At 41.0% G+C, this 18083-nt stretch overlaps 1 protein-coding gene and 1 long non-coding RNA gene across 20 annotated transcripts in view; one reads left to right on the forward strand and one right to left on the reverse strand.

Moving 5' to 3' along the window:
• Window positions 1-18083, forward strand: part of LDLRAD4 (low density lipoprotein receptor class A domain containing 4) — a 440516-nt gene that overhangs the window by 401414 nt on the left and 21019 nt on the right. The window contains exon 1 of one of the 19 annotated variants that reach the window (XM_039846549.1): window positions 6927-7246. The exons of 17 other annotated variants lie outside the window; for them this stretch is intronic. Coding sequence is in view for 1 of the 2 variants with exons in the window: in XM_039846563.1 (XP_039702497.1) it covers window positions 7901-7970 (70 nt within the window). In the remaining variant the exon portion in view is untranslated. Of the gene's footprint in view, window positions 1-6926; window positions 7247-7417; window positions 7971-18083 lie in introns of those variants that run through there. One more of the 19 variants, XM_039846563.1, reaches the window with a different exon arrangement.
• LOC120589158 (uncharacterized) lies at window positions 4450-17140 on the reverse strand. Its single transcript, XR_005649414.1, has 3 exons — window positions 17056-17140; window positions 5234-5384; window positions 4450-5143 (listed from the first exon to the last, which is right to left on the reverse strand). It is a non-coding gene; the product is annotated as an uncharacterized LOC120589158 (long non-coding RNA).

Here is an 18083-nt window from a genome sequence, read left to right on the forward strand (position 1 = left end):
CAGTACATTGGTTAGACATTTATATAGTTTATAAAATGATCCCCCTAATTGCTCCTTCTCTCCTCTGGTTTTCCACCTAGTCAATATATTATGCTAACTGCATTCTCCATTCCATGCTCCCCATCCCCATGACCATCTATCAACTAATAATTTGTACGTTTTTAACCTTTCACCCTATTTTCCCAGCCCTCAACCACCCTTCCCCTCTGTCCATCACTGAATTGTCCACTATATTTGTGAGTCTGCTTTTGATTAGTTTGTTCTTTTTGTTCCTTAGATTCCACATATAAGTGGAATCATATGGTATTTATCTTTCTCTGTTTGACTTATTTCACTCAGCATAATAACCTCTAGGTCCATGTCATTGCAAATGGTAGGATTTCATTTTTTTTAATGGCTGAGTAATATTCCATTGTATATATGAACCGTAACTTCTTTATTCAATTGTCTGTTGATGGGCATTTAGGTTGCTTCCATATCTTGGCTATTGTAAATTGTGCTGCCATGAATATTGGGGTGAATAGATCTTTATGAATTATTGTTTTGGTTTTCTTTGGATAAATACCCAGAAGTGCAATTGCTAGGTCAAAAGGTATATCCCTTTTTACTTTTTTAAGAAAACTCTAGACTGTTTTCCATAGCAGCTGTACCAATTTGCAATCCCACCAACAATGTATGAAGGTTCCCTTTTCTCCACATCCTCACCAACACTTGTTCTTTGATTTATTGATGATAGCCAATCTGACTTTTTAAATTCACAAATGAATAAGAGGCACATTCCAATTTTTAGTATTAAAATTGGTTCCGATGAATCCCTAAATGAAAAGGACATTTTGAGTCTGAAAGAAAAGAAAGGGTTACAGACATAATAAATTAGAAGTAGAAAAATAAAGAAGAGGATTTTTTTTTTGAAAACTCTGACTTTTATAAACATTTACATTTTTGATTTACCTTTTTATACTATCAGTAAAGAGACAGCCACTTCCTCCTTTCAGAGCCCAAGAAAAAGAAAGGCATAAAAGACAATAATAGTCTTAATTTGCCAGAGGACAAGTTTAGTTTAACATAAAGGAAAATCGCTCTATGGTACAATTGTTAAGTTTGCTTCCAATAGTGTCTTCCTTGACATGTGAAGACTTCGTTCTTGGATGGCGGAGTTAAATGTTCTCTGTGAACTTCCAGCCCTTCTATGAACTTGGTCTCAGAAAAGTAATTCATTTCTTGAATCTTTTAATTGGGGCTTATAGACCAAGAACAAGGCCATTCTAAAAACAGAATTTGGCTCAGGGGTTATCCTTGGACCTCCTACATTTAGAGTTAGCCTGATTAGTGGTCAGGAGTAGATTCTGGAGTGAGACTTCCTGGCCAAAGTTCTGGCACTGCCACTAACTAGCTGTGTGACATTGAGTAAGTCACATAACCTCTCTGTACCTCAGTTTCCTTATCTGTAAGACTAGGATAACTAGTATTCAAGGGGCAGTTAAAGTTTTTATGGGGTTAAGAACTGGGAACTAGAATAGTAGTATCTAGGATCTGAGTTATAAATATCTGAGCTTCATTTTTTATGGTCTACCCAGAAATAGGATGACTTGTGAAGGTTATTCAGCCTTCCAGCTTTTGGATGAAATCAAGAAATGTAATATATTTAAAAAGCAAATAAATATTTTTTCTGAATAACCACACTGAACATTTTAAATGTTAAAATATTCCACATGTTTTCATATAAACTATGTGTATATTTCATCTGAAATACAAAGGGCCTAGAGTAGATCATTTCTACTCTAGGACCCCTTGACAACTGTGTGTCAGTTTTGTAAAGGCACCGTCAATAGCCTTGTTGATAGGGAAAACAGTTTGAGGGGTGCCAGCAGCTGACCACCAGCAGAACACATGCAGCCACAGTGGAAAGCTATTTCCAGAATTCTCCAGTGCCAGGGCTCTGCTTTCCTATCATTTGGCTCTTTCAGGGAGCAGGGAGACTATAGAGGACATGAGAGAATGGGGCCAAGTTCACAGTGGTAGACCAACAGCATCTTCATAATTCTGTCTTTAAGAAGAGTCTGCTCATGACACTGGAGTTTTGCTAGAAAGTAAAATTAGAATTCTTTCTTAACCTATGGTATCTAGAAATCCTGAGGGACTTCTAGAGTTTTTATGAAAAATCCCAAATATCCTAGAAATTGTATTGTTATACCAGAGCCTCTGTTAACATAAGTGGTTGGTTTTGCCATTCTCATGAGCCCTGCCATCACTGTTAACCCCTACTATTTCTTTTAAAGGGTATGGATGGAGCAGTAACAGCCCATCAACACAGGTGGGAGGACAGCAAGAAGCATGTGTGCTGTGTGGTACTGGGCTCTGTTCTTAGCCCAGAAGGGCAGCATTATGATTTTACACACATGTACACACAAACATTTGCATGCTGAGTACCATTTGGTAAAGTCATTGTTGATTAGCAATCACTTTGGTCCAAAATGGAAGACCTGGATTCTACTCTCATTTCCTCCGTGTGGTATGCACAAGCCACGAAGTCCCTGAGCCCCAGGTTTACTCATTTAATCCAAGTTTTGGATTAGACCAAAGTTTCAGAAAATGCTTTGATGTGCAGATGAATCACCTGGGAATTTTGTTCAAATGCAGGCTCTCGTTTAGTATGTCTGGGGTGAGGCCCAAGATCCTACATTTCTAACCAGCTCCCAGGTGATGCTGATGCTGCTGATCCCTGGGCCACACTTTGAGTAGCAAATGTTATATATGTTCGTTTATTTTATCCTCCCAATCACTCTATGATATAGATATTTTTAGCTTCATTTTAAAGATGAGGAAACAGGGGTTTTGCTCAAGCCGACACAGTCAGATAGCAGGACTGTAACCCAAACATGGGTCTAATTGGCCCCTGAATTTAGCCACTACAAAAACCTTATACTGTTTTTCATTTTCCTCTGGGGCTTGAAAGAGTAGCTGCAGTTTTCAAAGGTATATAACCCTCTTAGGAGAAGTAGCTTAGCCATTATGAAAATCTGTATTGCCATAAATGCAGAATAATATGTAATTCTCTTTTTTTCCATTAGAAGAAAAAAAAATACTGTGTGGCATAGATAATGTGTAAGATAAATTCCAAGTCTGTTAATACAGGGAGGATTGTTGCATATTAGGAAGTTATTTCAAGGCTAATTAGTTTAGACTAATTTATTTAATAAGCTTTCAATCTACCTTATTTTGCTAGCTCCCTCATGTTGTGTGTTTTATATTTACTGACATTTCTATCAAATGATGGTGTGTCAAGAACTGTGGTTGGAGTCCATGCAGACCATTCACATTTCTGCATAAAAACCTGTCTATGTTGCGATCTTTAAGCACCAAGAATACTAATGTAAATTATTCTATGCTATAGGCTAATGTCCACAAATATCAAACAATTACTATGTTTTGAATCTGTAGGGACACAAAGTTTGTTCTTTTAAAATCCACATTCACAACTTTACTTAAAATGTGCTGTTTTGTTTTCTAAAGGCAAAATTCCAGGGCTTAGTTTTTATGTGGAAAATTTCATCTTAGAGCAAAATTTTATAGCATAGTCATAAACCTCAAAGAACGAGAATTTGTAATGGACTGGGCCATCGATTATTAACAGGAGTCACATTAATAGGCATATGAGACATATAAAATGGCTCCAAGAGCCTCTGGCAACACATGGAGATACAGAATCTTTAACATGGATTTGCTAGTTAGCACTCAAAAGGAAGTAGGCATTCAGGCTAAAATTATCCAAATAAATCGACTGACATCCTTTGGTTAATTTCAAGAGACTTTATTTTGTTGGTTGTTCAAGGTTCTGAGTTCACTGCCCACTGAGCATAATGATAGGTGGGTTGAGTACGACTGCCTTCTGACTCCCAGCCTGCCTCTTAGCAACCATTTGACCTTGGACAAAATACTCACCCTCTTTGAACCTCAACTCCTTCCTCTATAAGCGGGAATAAGAAAATGTGACTCACAGCATTGGTATGAAAATAAAAGATACAGTGCCGTGCTTGAGAGTGCTTAGAACATAACAATAGATCTTTATAAATGTTTATACATGCTAATTTTCGGCTGTATAACCATTGTAAAGGTATTCCTAACTCTCCAAATGATCTGTATCTGTGAAAATTTCTGTTATGAGTAGGATACCTGTTGAGAGTGGAAGAATGGGGAAGAGGGACAGGGAGATAGCAGGGCATGACAGAGAAGCCCATTGTGATTAAATCAGAGGACTGGGCCAGGCTAGATGCCAACCAGGTTATGTATAACAGAGAAAGATTCTGGTATAGCAGAGTACCCCTTTACCACCCAGATATTTTTTTTTTTTTTCTGAAGCTAGTGAGCTCTGAGTATTCCCTGAGCTAAAATCCTGTGCTGCCTCTTTTGGCCATTCAGGTCATGGGAATTTCCAGCCACCTTAGCATGTCATATTCAGATCTTGGCTGGAAGCCAATCCTTAGAGCTTGTTCAGTTCCTTAAATAGGCAACTACCTACAGATGGAACGTAAGATGAGTTCAACCCTACAGTAAGTGTTTGTCAGATCACACTGAAGGTCCAGTGTATTTCCTCTAAGGAGTGTAACAGCTTAGTAAATATTTGTCAGATGAACTGAAGACCTTTATATAGGAAACCTTCAAGATGTTGGTAGAGTAAGCTTGTGAAAGGCAGAGGTTCTTCAGGTCCTTGTTGCTATCAACAGACCCTTGTGGAAATGTCTGGCTTAAGCAACCCTTCCTTGTACCATTTCTAAAGCCAAGTTGTACACAAGGAAACTTTGCACAGCTTGGAGACATTTTATTAACCAGAGAAAACTTACATTACTAAAATCAGCCATCAGAGTACTCATTTTGAAGATGCACATTTAAAGATAGGAAGGAGGAAAGAGTTCTTGAATGCAAATGTTTTTTTTACACTTTCTACTTGTGTGTTTTTGTTCAGCAGACTTGTTTCTTCCCACACTCTTCTGCTGTGCGTGCTGCCATCTTCTCTGAATTAAGGGATAGGAAATATTGGCACCTATTATTTAAAAATCCCCAGTGATCCATACACCATCAGGGCCAGCTAGAATGAGATGTTCATCATATGTTTTCTTCATTAAGCATCCTCCTCAGTCTGGTGCTTAAAAGAGAATAGGAACAAAATTGAGAACATTACCCAGTGACTTAGCCCTAACAACCCTTTAGTGAATGCAAAAGTGTGGTGTTGTACCTGAGTTAACCATGCAGCATGGTGAGCACATGTCAAACACTGCCTGGGGTGGCTCTGATGGACACACCTCAGCCAGAAGTGCAGAACACATCTCACAGGAATGTGTGCCAGCCAGCCTGATGTGAGGTTTGGGCAGGGTTCTGAAAATAAACTGTCATCCATAAAGTCAAAGGCTTTTATAGTGATTTTTAAGCAGATTAAACAGTGAGAACGATTAAACGGAATGAACAAGGAGCTTAATTAAGATTAATTCCTATGACCCAAATGCCCAATTGATAAGGAAGCTAGCCAAACAAAATAAGTATGTTAAGGCAGAGTGGAATATCCTGTAGCCATTAAAAATGAAAAATATGTTGATTTTTTTGATACATGAAATATGCATTTAAAAAAAAATGTTAAAAACCCCAAAGGGGACTATTTAAAACCATGTTAAAAATGCTAATATAGCCATTAAAAAATGACAGAATAGATTTTCAGGTCCATTATGTTGACTAAATCTCTAATTTTCAAAAAAACAGACTTGCAATCAATCTTGTGGATATTCCTCTTGAAGGACCTGATTTCAGAGTGATCCTATCACCATGACTAAACTGACTAGAAAGTGCCATGCCCAGATGGCAAGGACACCAGAGCTGCAGGAACAAGGGAGAGCCTTAGAGGCCCAGCTTGAAGTGGGAACAGTTTCTTAATGCTTTCTGAGGCTGGCTCTCCTCAGAAGGGGATTCCATGAGCTGGGTGACCACATCCCAGCCCAGTCTCAAGAGCCTTGCTCTCTTCATTCATCCAGCCATGTGACTCTGAGAAGAAATGGAAAAGTATAACATAAGCAAGGGGAGTTACATTTTAAATTTGTAAACTGTGTAAGAAAAATTAGGCTGTCTTGATTGGCAGATGCAAATGTTTACAAGTATTAATTTTCCTGCTGAAATTCTCATTTCTTTTATTCACACGGAATCTCTGAAAAAATCTTCTTGATGATTCTTTTGTTTCTTCCCTACCCCAGTAATTAGAACACGAGATAGTACTGTCTTCTGGCCAACCTGCAAACCTAGAGGTGACATCAAGCCTAGACACTGTTCTTGGCCCTAGGTGACATGCTGGGGCAGACAGCAGGGACCAGCTGCTGACGTAACTATCCTTGTTTCTAATGCTGGTAGTAACCAACAGAGTTTAGTTTTGCTTTGACAACTCTTCTTACAGCCAAAACTATTGTTATGGCCCACATGACATTGCTATTTACCCTAAGTAAGGAAAAACAAAGGCTATTCTGGGCACAGAGCAGAGCAATATTACCATGGCACACTGCCCCTTTCACTAAGGCCACACTATTATTTTTTCTGAAAAGTGCTGCAACAGACACACAGCCTTCTCTTACGTCTCTTTACACAGCCCCAGGGCATCAGAGTGCACCAGAGATGTTTTACTCACATATGAAACAAACTGCTTACACAAAATGAACCAGGAAAAGCACCCTCATGAGATATGTCTCTGTTTGAACTGTCTTTTCTGATTACCTGAGATTGTTTTCTGTAATTTGTCTAAACCTTGTAAACTAAAACCGTATAGTAAGATTGAGAGTCCTGACTTAGAGAATTCTCTGTGGTGTATTTATACTACCATGCAATGAGAAATAATGATGAGGGAGGGAGAGAGAGAGAAAGAGGTGGAGGAAAGGGAGGGAGGGAGTGAGAGAGAGAGAGCGAGAGCGAGAGCGAGAGAGAGAGAGAGAGAGAAGAAAGAGCAGGAGGGAGAGAAACTATGAGTGTTTCCTGCTGTGCTGTGGTCAGGATTTTGCCAGTTGCCAGTACAGAGCGTAGCTGCAGGAGCCATGAAGGCTGCTCCCATCATTTGGAGACTTAGGGGAGAGGAGGACCCAGAGGACAGCCCACAGCCTGGTTTCTGGCATGAGGGATGCCATAAGCGCTCTAAGCCAGGATGCAATCTTAAAGCTGGATCCACAGCAGAGAAGCATGAGTAGCTAAGCATCCCTGCCTGTTTGCACATGCTGCCTAGGTAAGCTCGCTCGCTCGCTCGCGCGCTCTCTCTCTCTCTCTCTCTCTCTTTATTTCTTCAACTTTGAAAGCTTTTAGAAGAGATCAAGGGAAAAAATATTGTGTTGAGATTTGCAGATTTTCCCTTTTCCACCTTGTCTGTTAAAAAGATTATTGAACGTAATAGAACAAGATGATCTGTTTAGCTGTGTTCCACTCACCTGTGTGTGTAACATATCCCATGTGAGGCTAAACACAAGAAATGCAGACTGATCATTGCTCTATGTTGTTGTATAAAACACAGTGTTGAGCTGTTCTCAGGATTTCAGACCCTGGACTTCTTATCTGTTCTGTGATACTACCAGCTCCCCGCTGCAGAGCTCCTGATTTCTGTGGCTGGCAGTTGATAATTGGTAGCCACAGACTGCAGTTGGAGTCATAGCATTTGAGTCTAGCACCTAGGCTGGGCCCTGCTGATACAGTAGAGAGAAAGACAGACAGACAGAAACACACACACACACACACACACTCTCACTCACTCACTCACTCACACCCTACAGGAGCTATAACTGGAGCTTTGAGCTGCTTGGAGAGGAGATTGCCTGAGGCTGAAGGGATGCTTTGAACTGGGGGAGTCTGTGTCACAGTTGGACTCCGCCTTGCAGAGGACTCGATTATGTCCAGTGACCACCTGAACAACAGCACACTGAAGGAGGCCCAGTTTAAAGACCTGTTCTTGAAAAAAGGTATACTTCCAAAGGCCAGCTGTGGGTGATACCTGCTCTCTGGGGTTTATTGTAATTGTTCTTGGAGTTTAGTCTGAGGACAGAGGTGAGAAAGCAAGAAGTTTGTATCTACTTCAGAGGGTCTGTCAGCTCTGAAAATACTTTCAGGGCTAGACTCTCTTTAGAAAGATGTATTTTAGGTTTTTTCCTTTTTTCTCTCATCTGCAATCATTTTGTTTGTGTTGAAGATGTTATACATAAATACATAGATGTGTTGCTTTGGAGTTTTGGTTTTTCAAGTGTTCTGTACACGAGGCTAAAACCTGCCTTGGAAATTCTATTACTGCTAGACTCAAGGATACTTTTGTTTCACTCCAAGTTGTTGGAAACAGCATTTTAAAGAAAAGATGTATTTCTCAGGATGTGGGTGGTTTCTCAGGTCACCAGTGTAGTAATAGTAGACATTAGGAAAGAGAACTATGACTCTGAGAGGGAGACAAAGAGAGCCAAGGAAAGCAAGACAGACGGACTGACTGCCAGCTAAGAAACTACTGTGAATAAGATGGTTATTTGTGCAGCTGTATTTTTTTCTGATACACTTTCCTAAAATGTGAAGATGGGGGTGAGGGTAGATTTTAAATGAATCTAATAGAGGAAATTATGGTTTTATGTATGCATTTTTTTCATTCATAGTATGACAGAGCGATAGACTTTTAAAAGGTTCATAATTGCTCTTACTCCTCTGCTATGTTTTCAGAAAATTATGCCAATCACCTTTGTAACATATTTAGCTAAATTTTTTTCTGAAGAGATCATGAAACTCTAGATTCTAAAATGCATGGTGAAAAATTATATTGGATGAGTGCTTGGACCTTAGTAAATTAAAAAAAAAATGTTATTCCAGCTGGATGGACTCACAGTATCTGTGTTCTAGGGAATTCATAGTCAATCTGATTGTTGCTGACTGCTACCTGCTTTCCAGAGCCATCAAAGGCACCTAGCCTTGGGCTGGAGTCGAGCAGATGTGCCTTGGCCACACCTTGCCTTCGGAGGGCCCTGTGCCACTTGATTGTGCTCTGCTTCTATCTCTCCTCCTGCAGATCATAGGTATCATCTCCTACTTTTATTATCATGCAAAACATTTTATGTAAATATATCAATATAAATAGGACTCTATAAACAGGTAACTTGCAGCAACCTTGGTGCTCTTGCCAGTGACAGTTTACCCTGCCTAGAGTAGTAATAGTTGAATAATTGTTACACAATATGAAAACCTTTAGCAAAACTTCACCACTGAAGTCATTAATAAATGTTTGGTGGAATATGGTTCTGTGCTAGACACTATTCCAAGCAGATCAGACAATTTTGAGGCCCCTCCCTTCCAGGGATTTCTTCATCAGTTTATAATGCCAGACATATGCTACCTGGTGAGGATACTTCAGAAGAACGAGATACTATCCCAGGGCTTACTCCATGAGGGAAGAATACCAGAAAATGGGCACTAATAAGACAGTGATAATGCTGTGACAGGGTTCAAATGCACTCAAAGGAGCCCCCCAACAGTAGTGAGCCTGTTAGCAAAGGGTTAGGAAAGCGCTTTTAAAGGAAAATAAAGCTAGAAATGACACCAAATCCAGGTATTCCAAATCTGAGTGCCTCTTTTCCTCTTCTATTGTTCTGCTTGTTGTAGTATAGATCAGAGTAGCCAAACCATCCCAAGGAAAAGGAAGTTCGAAATATATAATCATGATTATAGCCTTCTGAACTTTAAGCTGTGAAGTTATTCCTATCACACAGGCTAAAATCCCCACCCCCCGCCCCGCCAACCATAGTGTTTAATGAATGTGAATTTTCATTCAACCATTAAAGTCGTCAAGAGTATTTTTATACTGATAATTCATAAACTTGAAGCAATTACAGTCAATGTAGACTCCAACTCCTGCCCCACCCATCTTCCTGTCCCCACCACCCAGTCAATAGGGTTTGGAAAATAATATACCAGCCTTTAGGGACATTCAGCACTTTAAAAGTGTCACAGAGCCATAAATAAAGAGTAAGACACTGGAAGCTTTCATGTTCTCACCACACCCATCTCTGCCTAGGAAGACAGAGAGGAAGGAAATGCAAACACGTGTTCACTGTGCCTGAGCCATGTCAGAACCTAGGAGAGCTTGCTAGGAGAGAGGGGCTTCCTGGAGGGTAAACTAACAGTGGCAGCTAGGTGTGGTCCCCATGTTTCTAGTAGATTCTAGCACTTGGGGGTGGGGGGTAAGGTGGAAGTGCTGCCATTGGTTAGGGTGGGAGAGGAACCATTCAGGGTGATGTGCAGGGATTTGTGAAAAGCATTCAGCCCTTTCAGTGATGTCACAGTATTCTGCATGACAGCTTTTTTGAATTCTGCCCAAGTGTTTTCTTTCTGGTGAAAGGAGAGGCTAATGAGAAGACCAGAACCTCCCCCATCCCCATTATAGAGTCTGAAGGGACATAAATTACATATCTGGAACTTAAAAATAATTAGACATTTAAAAAATAGGAGTTCTGTGAAGGATGTTATATTAATGGAGAAAAAACCAAATGGAAGATGGTGTTAACCATACCACAAATAGAGATGAGGATTATATTAGGAACCTAAGGTGGAAGAACCACATTTCTCCAGAGTTCTTTAAAAATAATACAGACTCTCATGCCTATAGTATGAGTCAGTTCAGCTCCTCACTGAACCAGGGAATAGACCAACAGACCTCATATAATTTCTTCTGTTTCTGTAATTCTCTACTGCATAGCTTGGAATTTCTTAGAGACGTTTCTATAAAAGTACAGAGTTACCATCATCACTATCATCGCTGTCACCGTTTTACTGTAAAACTGTATTACTGTTTTACAGTAATAAAATAAGGTGCTGTGATGCTTTCCTATAAATTTTAGACTAGATTCATTCTAAAACTTCAAATTTTTGGAATGCACTGACTCATCCATTATAACATCATGAACTACAGCTCCATGAAAGGATGGAGGGTGTGAAAATTTGACTTTGACCTAAAATTCTTTCCTCATGTGGCCTGCATTTTGGCATTCTTCTACTAACATCAGTAGTTAGTGAAATCAAAGAAAACTGACTAATGGGCTGTGTTTAGAATCCCTACTGGGCACATGAAATCATGGGAACCCTAAAGTATCCCTGTTATTTTCTCAGAACTCTACCATTCTTATAGGGTTTTTTTTATGTTTTATTCTTCCAGAATTCATTCTCCTCTTTGCCTTCCCTTCCCATCCCATTACCTAAAACCCAAGTCACCGATATTTTTCCTTTCTATGTACCCTAAGTGCTATGCACTATTGCACATAACCTCTCCTCTACGACATGAAAATAGACAATCTCTTGTAGGACCAGACATAAGCAGACCAGGGCAAGGAAGGAGCAGCAAGGTTCAAGTGTAGTGCCTGGATTCAGCTGGCATCTTTCTCACTTTTTGTGCATGGACTGCTGCTCTGTAGAGTTGTGTGACACCTGGATTCTCAGGAAAAGTAGCATGCATGCATCCGTCTGAAGAATATGCCTCTTCGGGCCCTATCAAAAGTGTTCCCTATGGAGTGAGTGAGAGGCCTTGCACCCTGGGCCTCTGGAGCTTGGAGCACATTGAGAGAAACGAATGAAGATCTAAGGTGGGAGGCATATGTGTGTGTGCCTGGGAAACATGTCCAGGAACTGCTACCTTGAAAGGATGGTGGTTTCAGCAAGAAGTGGCCTGCCTGAGCCCTGTCTGTGCAGTACAGGGAATTGCTGGGTGAGGTCCCCAGAAATCCTGAAAATATCTGTGGTTGAGATCAGGAACACAGGAATCTTGAAACTGGATACTTTGAAGAACAGGTGTGCTGAATTTTATCAGATATTTCACATTCAAAAGTGGAAATACAGATGTTGCTGGTTGTTTTTTTTTTTTAAATATATTGTTTCTTTTACTTGTCCTGTGAAAAGTTATTTTCTTGAGAAGATGTAAAATCAGTCCATTGGCAACAGAGTCATATCAGGGGACTAACAAAACACTTTGGGAGCCCTAACTGCCTCTGAGCAGTCTCCATGTGTGGGTGGGGAATTTAGGAGAGGGTTCAGGAATGGCGAAGAAAGAGATGGGAGTTACCTATCACAGTTATTACAAAATGTATGAACAGAGAAGAGGGGGAGGAGTGGGTGGCTTGGTTTGTGGGTTTACATCTACCATTCGGGCTGCTGGTATCCTATTGTGGTACGGTCTTTACTCAATTTGCCATTTGCGATGCATTTTTTAGTAGAATATTTTTTGTTTAAAGGGAAAGAGTATGGGAGGACAGGTATGGGGGTTTTTTACATATCCCCTTGTGAGCTTGAATAAGGTCTTGAAGAGAGAGATTTATTGGTAGCATAGGACTCCAGGGTTCAGAAGTCATCATGCTTATTTATTAGAACCCTCTTTCTGTTTACTCGAATTTTCACTCTGAGAATCATCTGGACCCCTCTTGGGGGAGTATTTTTAGCACCAAAGAGAGTAAAAGCTTCACATTTTCCAGTTGTTAATGTTCAAGAAAGCAGTCTGTTTTCATACTGTTTTTGCCCAGAGTTCAAAGCGAAGGGGGCCACACAGCTCTAATGCGGCTTCACTCCCAGGATGTCCACAGTGTCTCATGACTCCCTAATATTGGGGGCTTCAAGAAGCATCATAGGGGACCCTGACATGCAGCCAGAGGCTGAATTGCTGCTGCTGCACTTTCTGTTGCTCCTTTGCATGATTAGGACTTGATTGTTAGGACAGTGGCCTTTGCGACCTGGGCCAGTCCCTGCAGGAATAGCTGCCTCTCGCACTGGCCCAAGAGCTATAGGAGCTCAGACTCTGATGGAGTTTCTGTCACCCAGGATGGTCAGTTGGGCATCACTCCTTGGCTGCTTGTCTTAGAGAGTGCTGCCTTGGGGACCCAATTCCTGCCAGTCTGTGCCCTCGCCCAGCCCTAGGCAAGTTTCACACTTTGAATGCCCATGAACCACCAGGGTCACTATGTGTCCTGTGTGCCATAGACACATTTGCTGTGGTGTACTCACGCATGAACACTTAGGACAATGGCCATGGAGCGACTCCAATCATATCTCACACCCTGGCATCTTGAACATCCCCAAGAAATCCAGGGGCTGTTGGTATTTGTACTAGAGTGCGTGCTGTCAGTAGATCTAGACTACCAGTTCTCCAAGTATGGCCGAGGATCTCTGGGGGTCCCCAAGACCCTCAAAGGCCATCAGTGAGGCCATATCTTCATATACCTCAACCAAAGCCACGTGTTGCAACAGACTGAGAGTAAAGCAGGCAGGAGAATCCAGCTGTCTTCTATTAAGACAGATATTAAAGAGAGGTACAGAAGTGTAAAGAAATGCCACTTTCATGACTAATTTTTTGAATATAATTATTTTTATTAAGTGTTGTGTATGTTAACATGTAATGAGTTTATTTTTAACGAATAAATATTTAAAATTTTTAGTTTTAACTTCAAGTATGGTAGATATTGATAGATGTTATTATACAAAGCTCTTTGTGGGTAATCAGTAACTTTTAAGAGTAAAGAGGGGTCCTGAGACCAAAGCTCTTGAGAGCTGCTGGTCTAAGCAAGCCAGGAGGGTGAGGCCAAGGAAAGAAGTGAAGCAAGTTTGGACATGTTAGGGGAAGGGTGGGCCTCCAGGTGCCAGCACCTCAGCAAGGTTAGGGCAGGGCCCAGTAGACATGACATTTTGACAAGAAAGCTGGCAAGCACAGCCTAACAGCAAGTAGTCCCCTTTAAAAAAAAGATGGCAGGGATTCCATACACTGTTTCCACAATTGAGATCTTCTTTACTCTTGCTTTCAGTGAACTTTCTAATATATTAGATCAGAAGAATCATACCTTTCATGCAATATAAAATGTTCTATCATCTACTGACCAAAACAAATCAAATCCAGAGTGAATAAAGATCTTATCATAAAAATACAAACTAAAATAATCTTAGAAGAAAAATGTTTTTAGAATATCAGAGAAGCCCTGCCTAATCAAACAGGAAGCTTAGAAGCCATAAAGGAAAAAGGCAGTGTTTGATGACACAACAATTTATATTTTCTATAGAGGAAACTCACAGCAAATTTTAAAGAAGTGAAGACTAGGAGAAAATATATGCAATACATATAACAAAGATTTATAGCCATAATTTGTAAAGATTGTTTACAAATAAATGAGAATGAAATAAATGAGAAAACTACAGATAAACAAATATGATTATGAAAAATAAAACTACAAATTGCCAATAACCATAGAGAAAGATCTAACATTACTAGTAATTAGGGAAATACAAATTAAAATGAGATACAAATTTTTGCCCATCAGATTAGTACAAAGGAAAATGGTGACTGCCTAGTTAACAGAGGTGTGAGGTAGCAGGCCTGCTCCTTGGCACGAACCTTTTCATAAGGCAAGGTCTCAGTAGCCACCAGCATTTAAAAGGATATGTCTTTGACTCAGAAATTTCAGTTTTAGGCATCTTTCCTATAGGGATACTTACAAATGTGGGTCAATGTGTAATACTTAGAATATATGATTACATTAACGCCATACAAAGCATACACACACACACACACACACACACACACACACAGAGTCTTTTGAAAACACCTAAACAACTATCACTTGGAGAATGTAAGTTCCAGTATATCTGTCTTCTCGACTAGATAAGCCACCATAAAGAGTGAGGATGGTTCTTATACTCGTTTAAAGATGTCTGTGACATATTAAATGAAAAAAAAAAGAACAATATATTTGTACGATGATTCCATTCATTAAAAAAGAGGAAAGCTTTTGTTCAGTAGACAAATGCACAGATACACACAATGGGTCAACAGTGCTCCCAACCCCAGAATGGCACTGGGATAGGTAGAAAGTCAGGGAGTGCTGCACGCCATTAGGTATAATGTAAAGGGAGCCTTTACATTATAACTAATTTCCATTTATATTGTTTAAATTTTAAAGGTCTTCATTTTTATAATAAAAATATTTTTCAAATGAAACACAAAATACCCAAATATTTCCATAGAATTATAAAAATATAATTGAATTACTTTGCTATAAATGGTTATCTGCATAGCTTTCCATATTCAGGAAAAGATGACCTAGAAAGACATTCTCCAAGTAAAGAATTAACCCATGGATACTTCATGCAGAACCCTTCACTGTAATCATCACTTTCCTCTCTCTTCATGGCCATAAAGCAATGAAGTTTTTTGAGAAACAAGAACATTTGTCAATTCCAGGGCATAATTTAATCTGAAAGCCAATTTACGAACACTCTGCTGTTTATCCACAAAGTAAAACTAAAGGTTGGTAAAACAAGGCAATATTTTGGGTTTAGTCTTCATGTTGCATGGGCCACATTTGACTAAGCAGAAATAACTCTCTGCTTGGGTCACTCCTCTGCACAGCTCCTCACAGATTCACTGAGTGGCATTTCTTGTGTTCTCTAGCCAAGGTAGGCCTCAGTCCTGTCAGCAGTAGCTGTCCTAACAGTGAGCACACCTGTGCAGGTAGAGCTGTACATCTCAGAACCCTCCCTTGGCCTCAGCATGTGTGCTCCAAAGTCATTATTGATTTGCCTCTTAATGATAAAGCTACTTAACTAGGCACAGCCTTGTGCCTGACACCAGAAATACAAATTAGAAGTAGGTTTCTGAGCACAGTTTCATGCGAGAAACAGACTGAAAAAGTACAGTCACATCTTGTGTCATAAGTGATGAAGTAAGGGATCCAACTGCATGGCCAGGGAGGCTTCACACAGGCATCATGTGACATGGGCACCAAAAGACACAGGGTACCCTGGACATGGAAAAGTTATGTGCAAAGGCAGTCATGAAGACAGTGTTTCTGGGTTAACAAGCATGCTACACATCCCACAGCCTGTGAGGATAAATTAGATCACATTTATATCTGTACCCCAAAGACAAAGGTCCCCAGCCTGTTCCTTGTGATTGCAAGCAATTTCAGTGTTTTCCAGAAGTCTCTATGGTGAAGATTTCTGATAATCCCTGGGAGAGGTTTGAGTGTACATAAATTTGATGGCTCCCTAAGGGCTCCCTTCCCACAAGAAGTAGATTCTCAAGCCCCTGGGTCTGAACTGGGTACCCAGGCCCCCTGGAGGCCTTGCAAATCAGCCATTAGACCCTGGGGATGTCCAGAGCAATGACACTATGAAGGATGGGATGGGGAGCCCAGCACCTGGGTCTTGCTGACAGCCAGCCTCTAGATCCACTTGGAGCATTGCCTCCTGAGCTGCTTCAGTCAGCATACCCACTGGGATCTGCCCTTTTACTGGCAGCTAGGAGTGCACCTGGCAAACCTACTTGGCCTCAACTGCTCACCACATGGGGCTCAGCAGTTCAGTTCCCTCACACTCATCTCTCTATTCTCTAAGGTGCACCTCTGGGCCAGCCCCGCTACAGGCCCATTGTCAAGTGCAACCCAACACAGTCCAGAAGGCACTATGTAAATCTTTATCCCTTGAGTATGTGGGGCCTGAGGGCAGAAGTGGAGAACAGTGCTACAGGACAGGACATGGTGGGATTCAGGGAGACCCTCCATCTACTCCCATGCCAGCCCCTGCGCCTCTATTCCCCGAGTGTGGATGGTGGAGGCACACAGCTGCAGATATTGGGGGTAGGATACTCTCCCGTCTCCTTTTGCATCATCCCAGGTGTGAGCCCATATGCTGAGAGATGATGCTTCCCCACTGGCCAGTGGCCTGAGTCCTGCTGCAGCAAGAGTGTGTGCATGTGTGTGCATGTGTATGTGTGTGTGTACATGCCTTGTGTGTATGTGTATTCATGCATGTGTGTTTGTATGCATGTATGTGTATGTGTGCATGGGTGTATTCACACATGTGTTTGTGTGCATGTGTGCATGTGTGTGTATTTGTGTGTCTCTATGTGCACATGTATATGTATGTGTGAGTGTGTGTGTTGCTAGTTCAAGGCAGTAGCACAATTGACAGAGCTCTCCCCTCTTTCTCTTGCTTGTCATTGTACCCCACACCTCCCCACCTTACAACAAAGTTGTACACTATCTTCCTTACCATCTTCCCGAGTCTCTCATTCTTGAAATTGATTCCACTGCACAGACAGTCACTTCCTTTTTGTGCGTGGGAGACTCAGAGGAAAACAGGTAGACAACACTCAGCAGAGCCATGAGCTGGAAAACAGAAAGCAAAAAGTCTGGATTCTAGGGCTGACCTTGAGCGTTGAGCCTCTGAAGGACTTAAATCACCTAACTCTCTAATTGCTAACTCAATGTGCTGTTATTTTAGAAGTAGCTTTATGGCACTGTACTCATGTGTGAAGCATGTGCTAATGGAATTTAGAAAATCTTTTGTAATGGTGGTATCAGAAACCCAGTGATGACTGCTCATAAAATATGGTGCCCACAGGGTTGGAGACAGTAGAGATATGTTTTCTAAATTACTTCTAAAGTCAGAGCCTTTGAGGAAAGGAGATTGGAGCTTTTTATCAACATATATTTTCCTTTCAGTGTACTATGTGGATCCTGTGCAGATGTGCTTTGGGAAACTTGACTCAACCATAAGATGGTTTTAACTTTCCTAGAAAGATTACATCAGGAGAAGCAGCTTTGATTTTGAGAGACTTTCTTAACTCCCCTAGGGGCGGGAGGAAGGAGGATGTCATTTGGCAGGAACAAGTATAGGTGATGATGAACATTGAGCCTTTCATACCTCAAGAGTTGGCCCTCAAGGACCTGCCTGCCCAGCGAGAAGGAGCAGCCTGTGTGGCACCCAGCCTGTGGCATGCACAATGGACTGGTCTTTGAGTTTCATGGACTGGTCAGTTACAGCACAGCACCTCTAGAAGTCTTGTAGGGCCAATGGAATACATTTTTCTAAGGCTCTTCTGATTATAAAATTGCAAAGGCAAGGTTTGTCTGAGCACCAAGGTTATTCTGAGCACTAGAAGTCTGTTGGAAAGAGTCTCGTGCCTGAGCCTTCCTTTATGTGAATGTTATTAGAATTTCAGTCTTGCAGCAGGCCTGGAGAGAAATAGCTTCTTTCTCATAAGGTCCTTGTGAGGACCAGATTCAAGTAAGAGGCCT

The sequence above is a fragment of the Pteropus medius genome, unplaced genomic scaffold (assembly GCF_902729225.1).
Source record: "Pteropus medius unplaced genomic scaffold, Ma_sr-lr_union100, whole genome shotgun sequence".
Classification (NCBI taxonomy): domain Eukaryota; kingdom Metazoa; phylum Chordata; class Mammalia; order Chiroptera; family Pteropodidae; genus Pteropus; species Pteropus medius.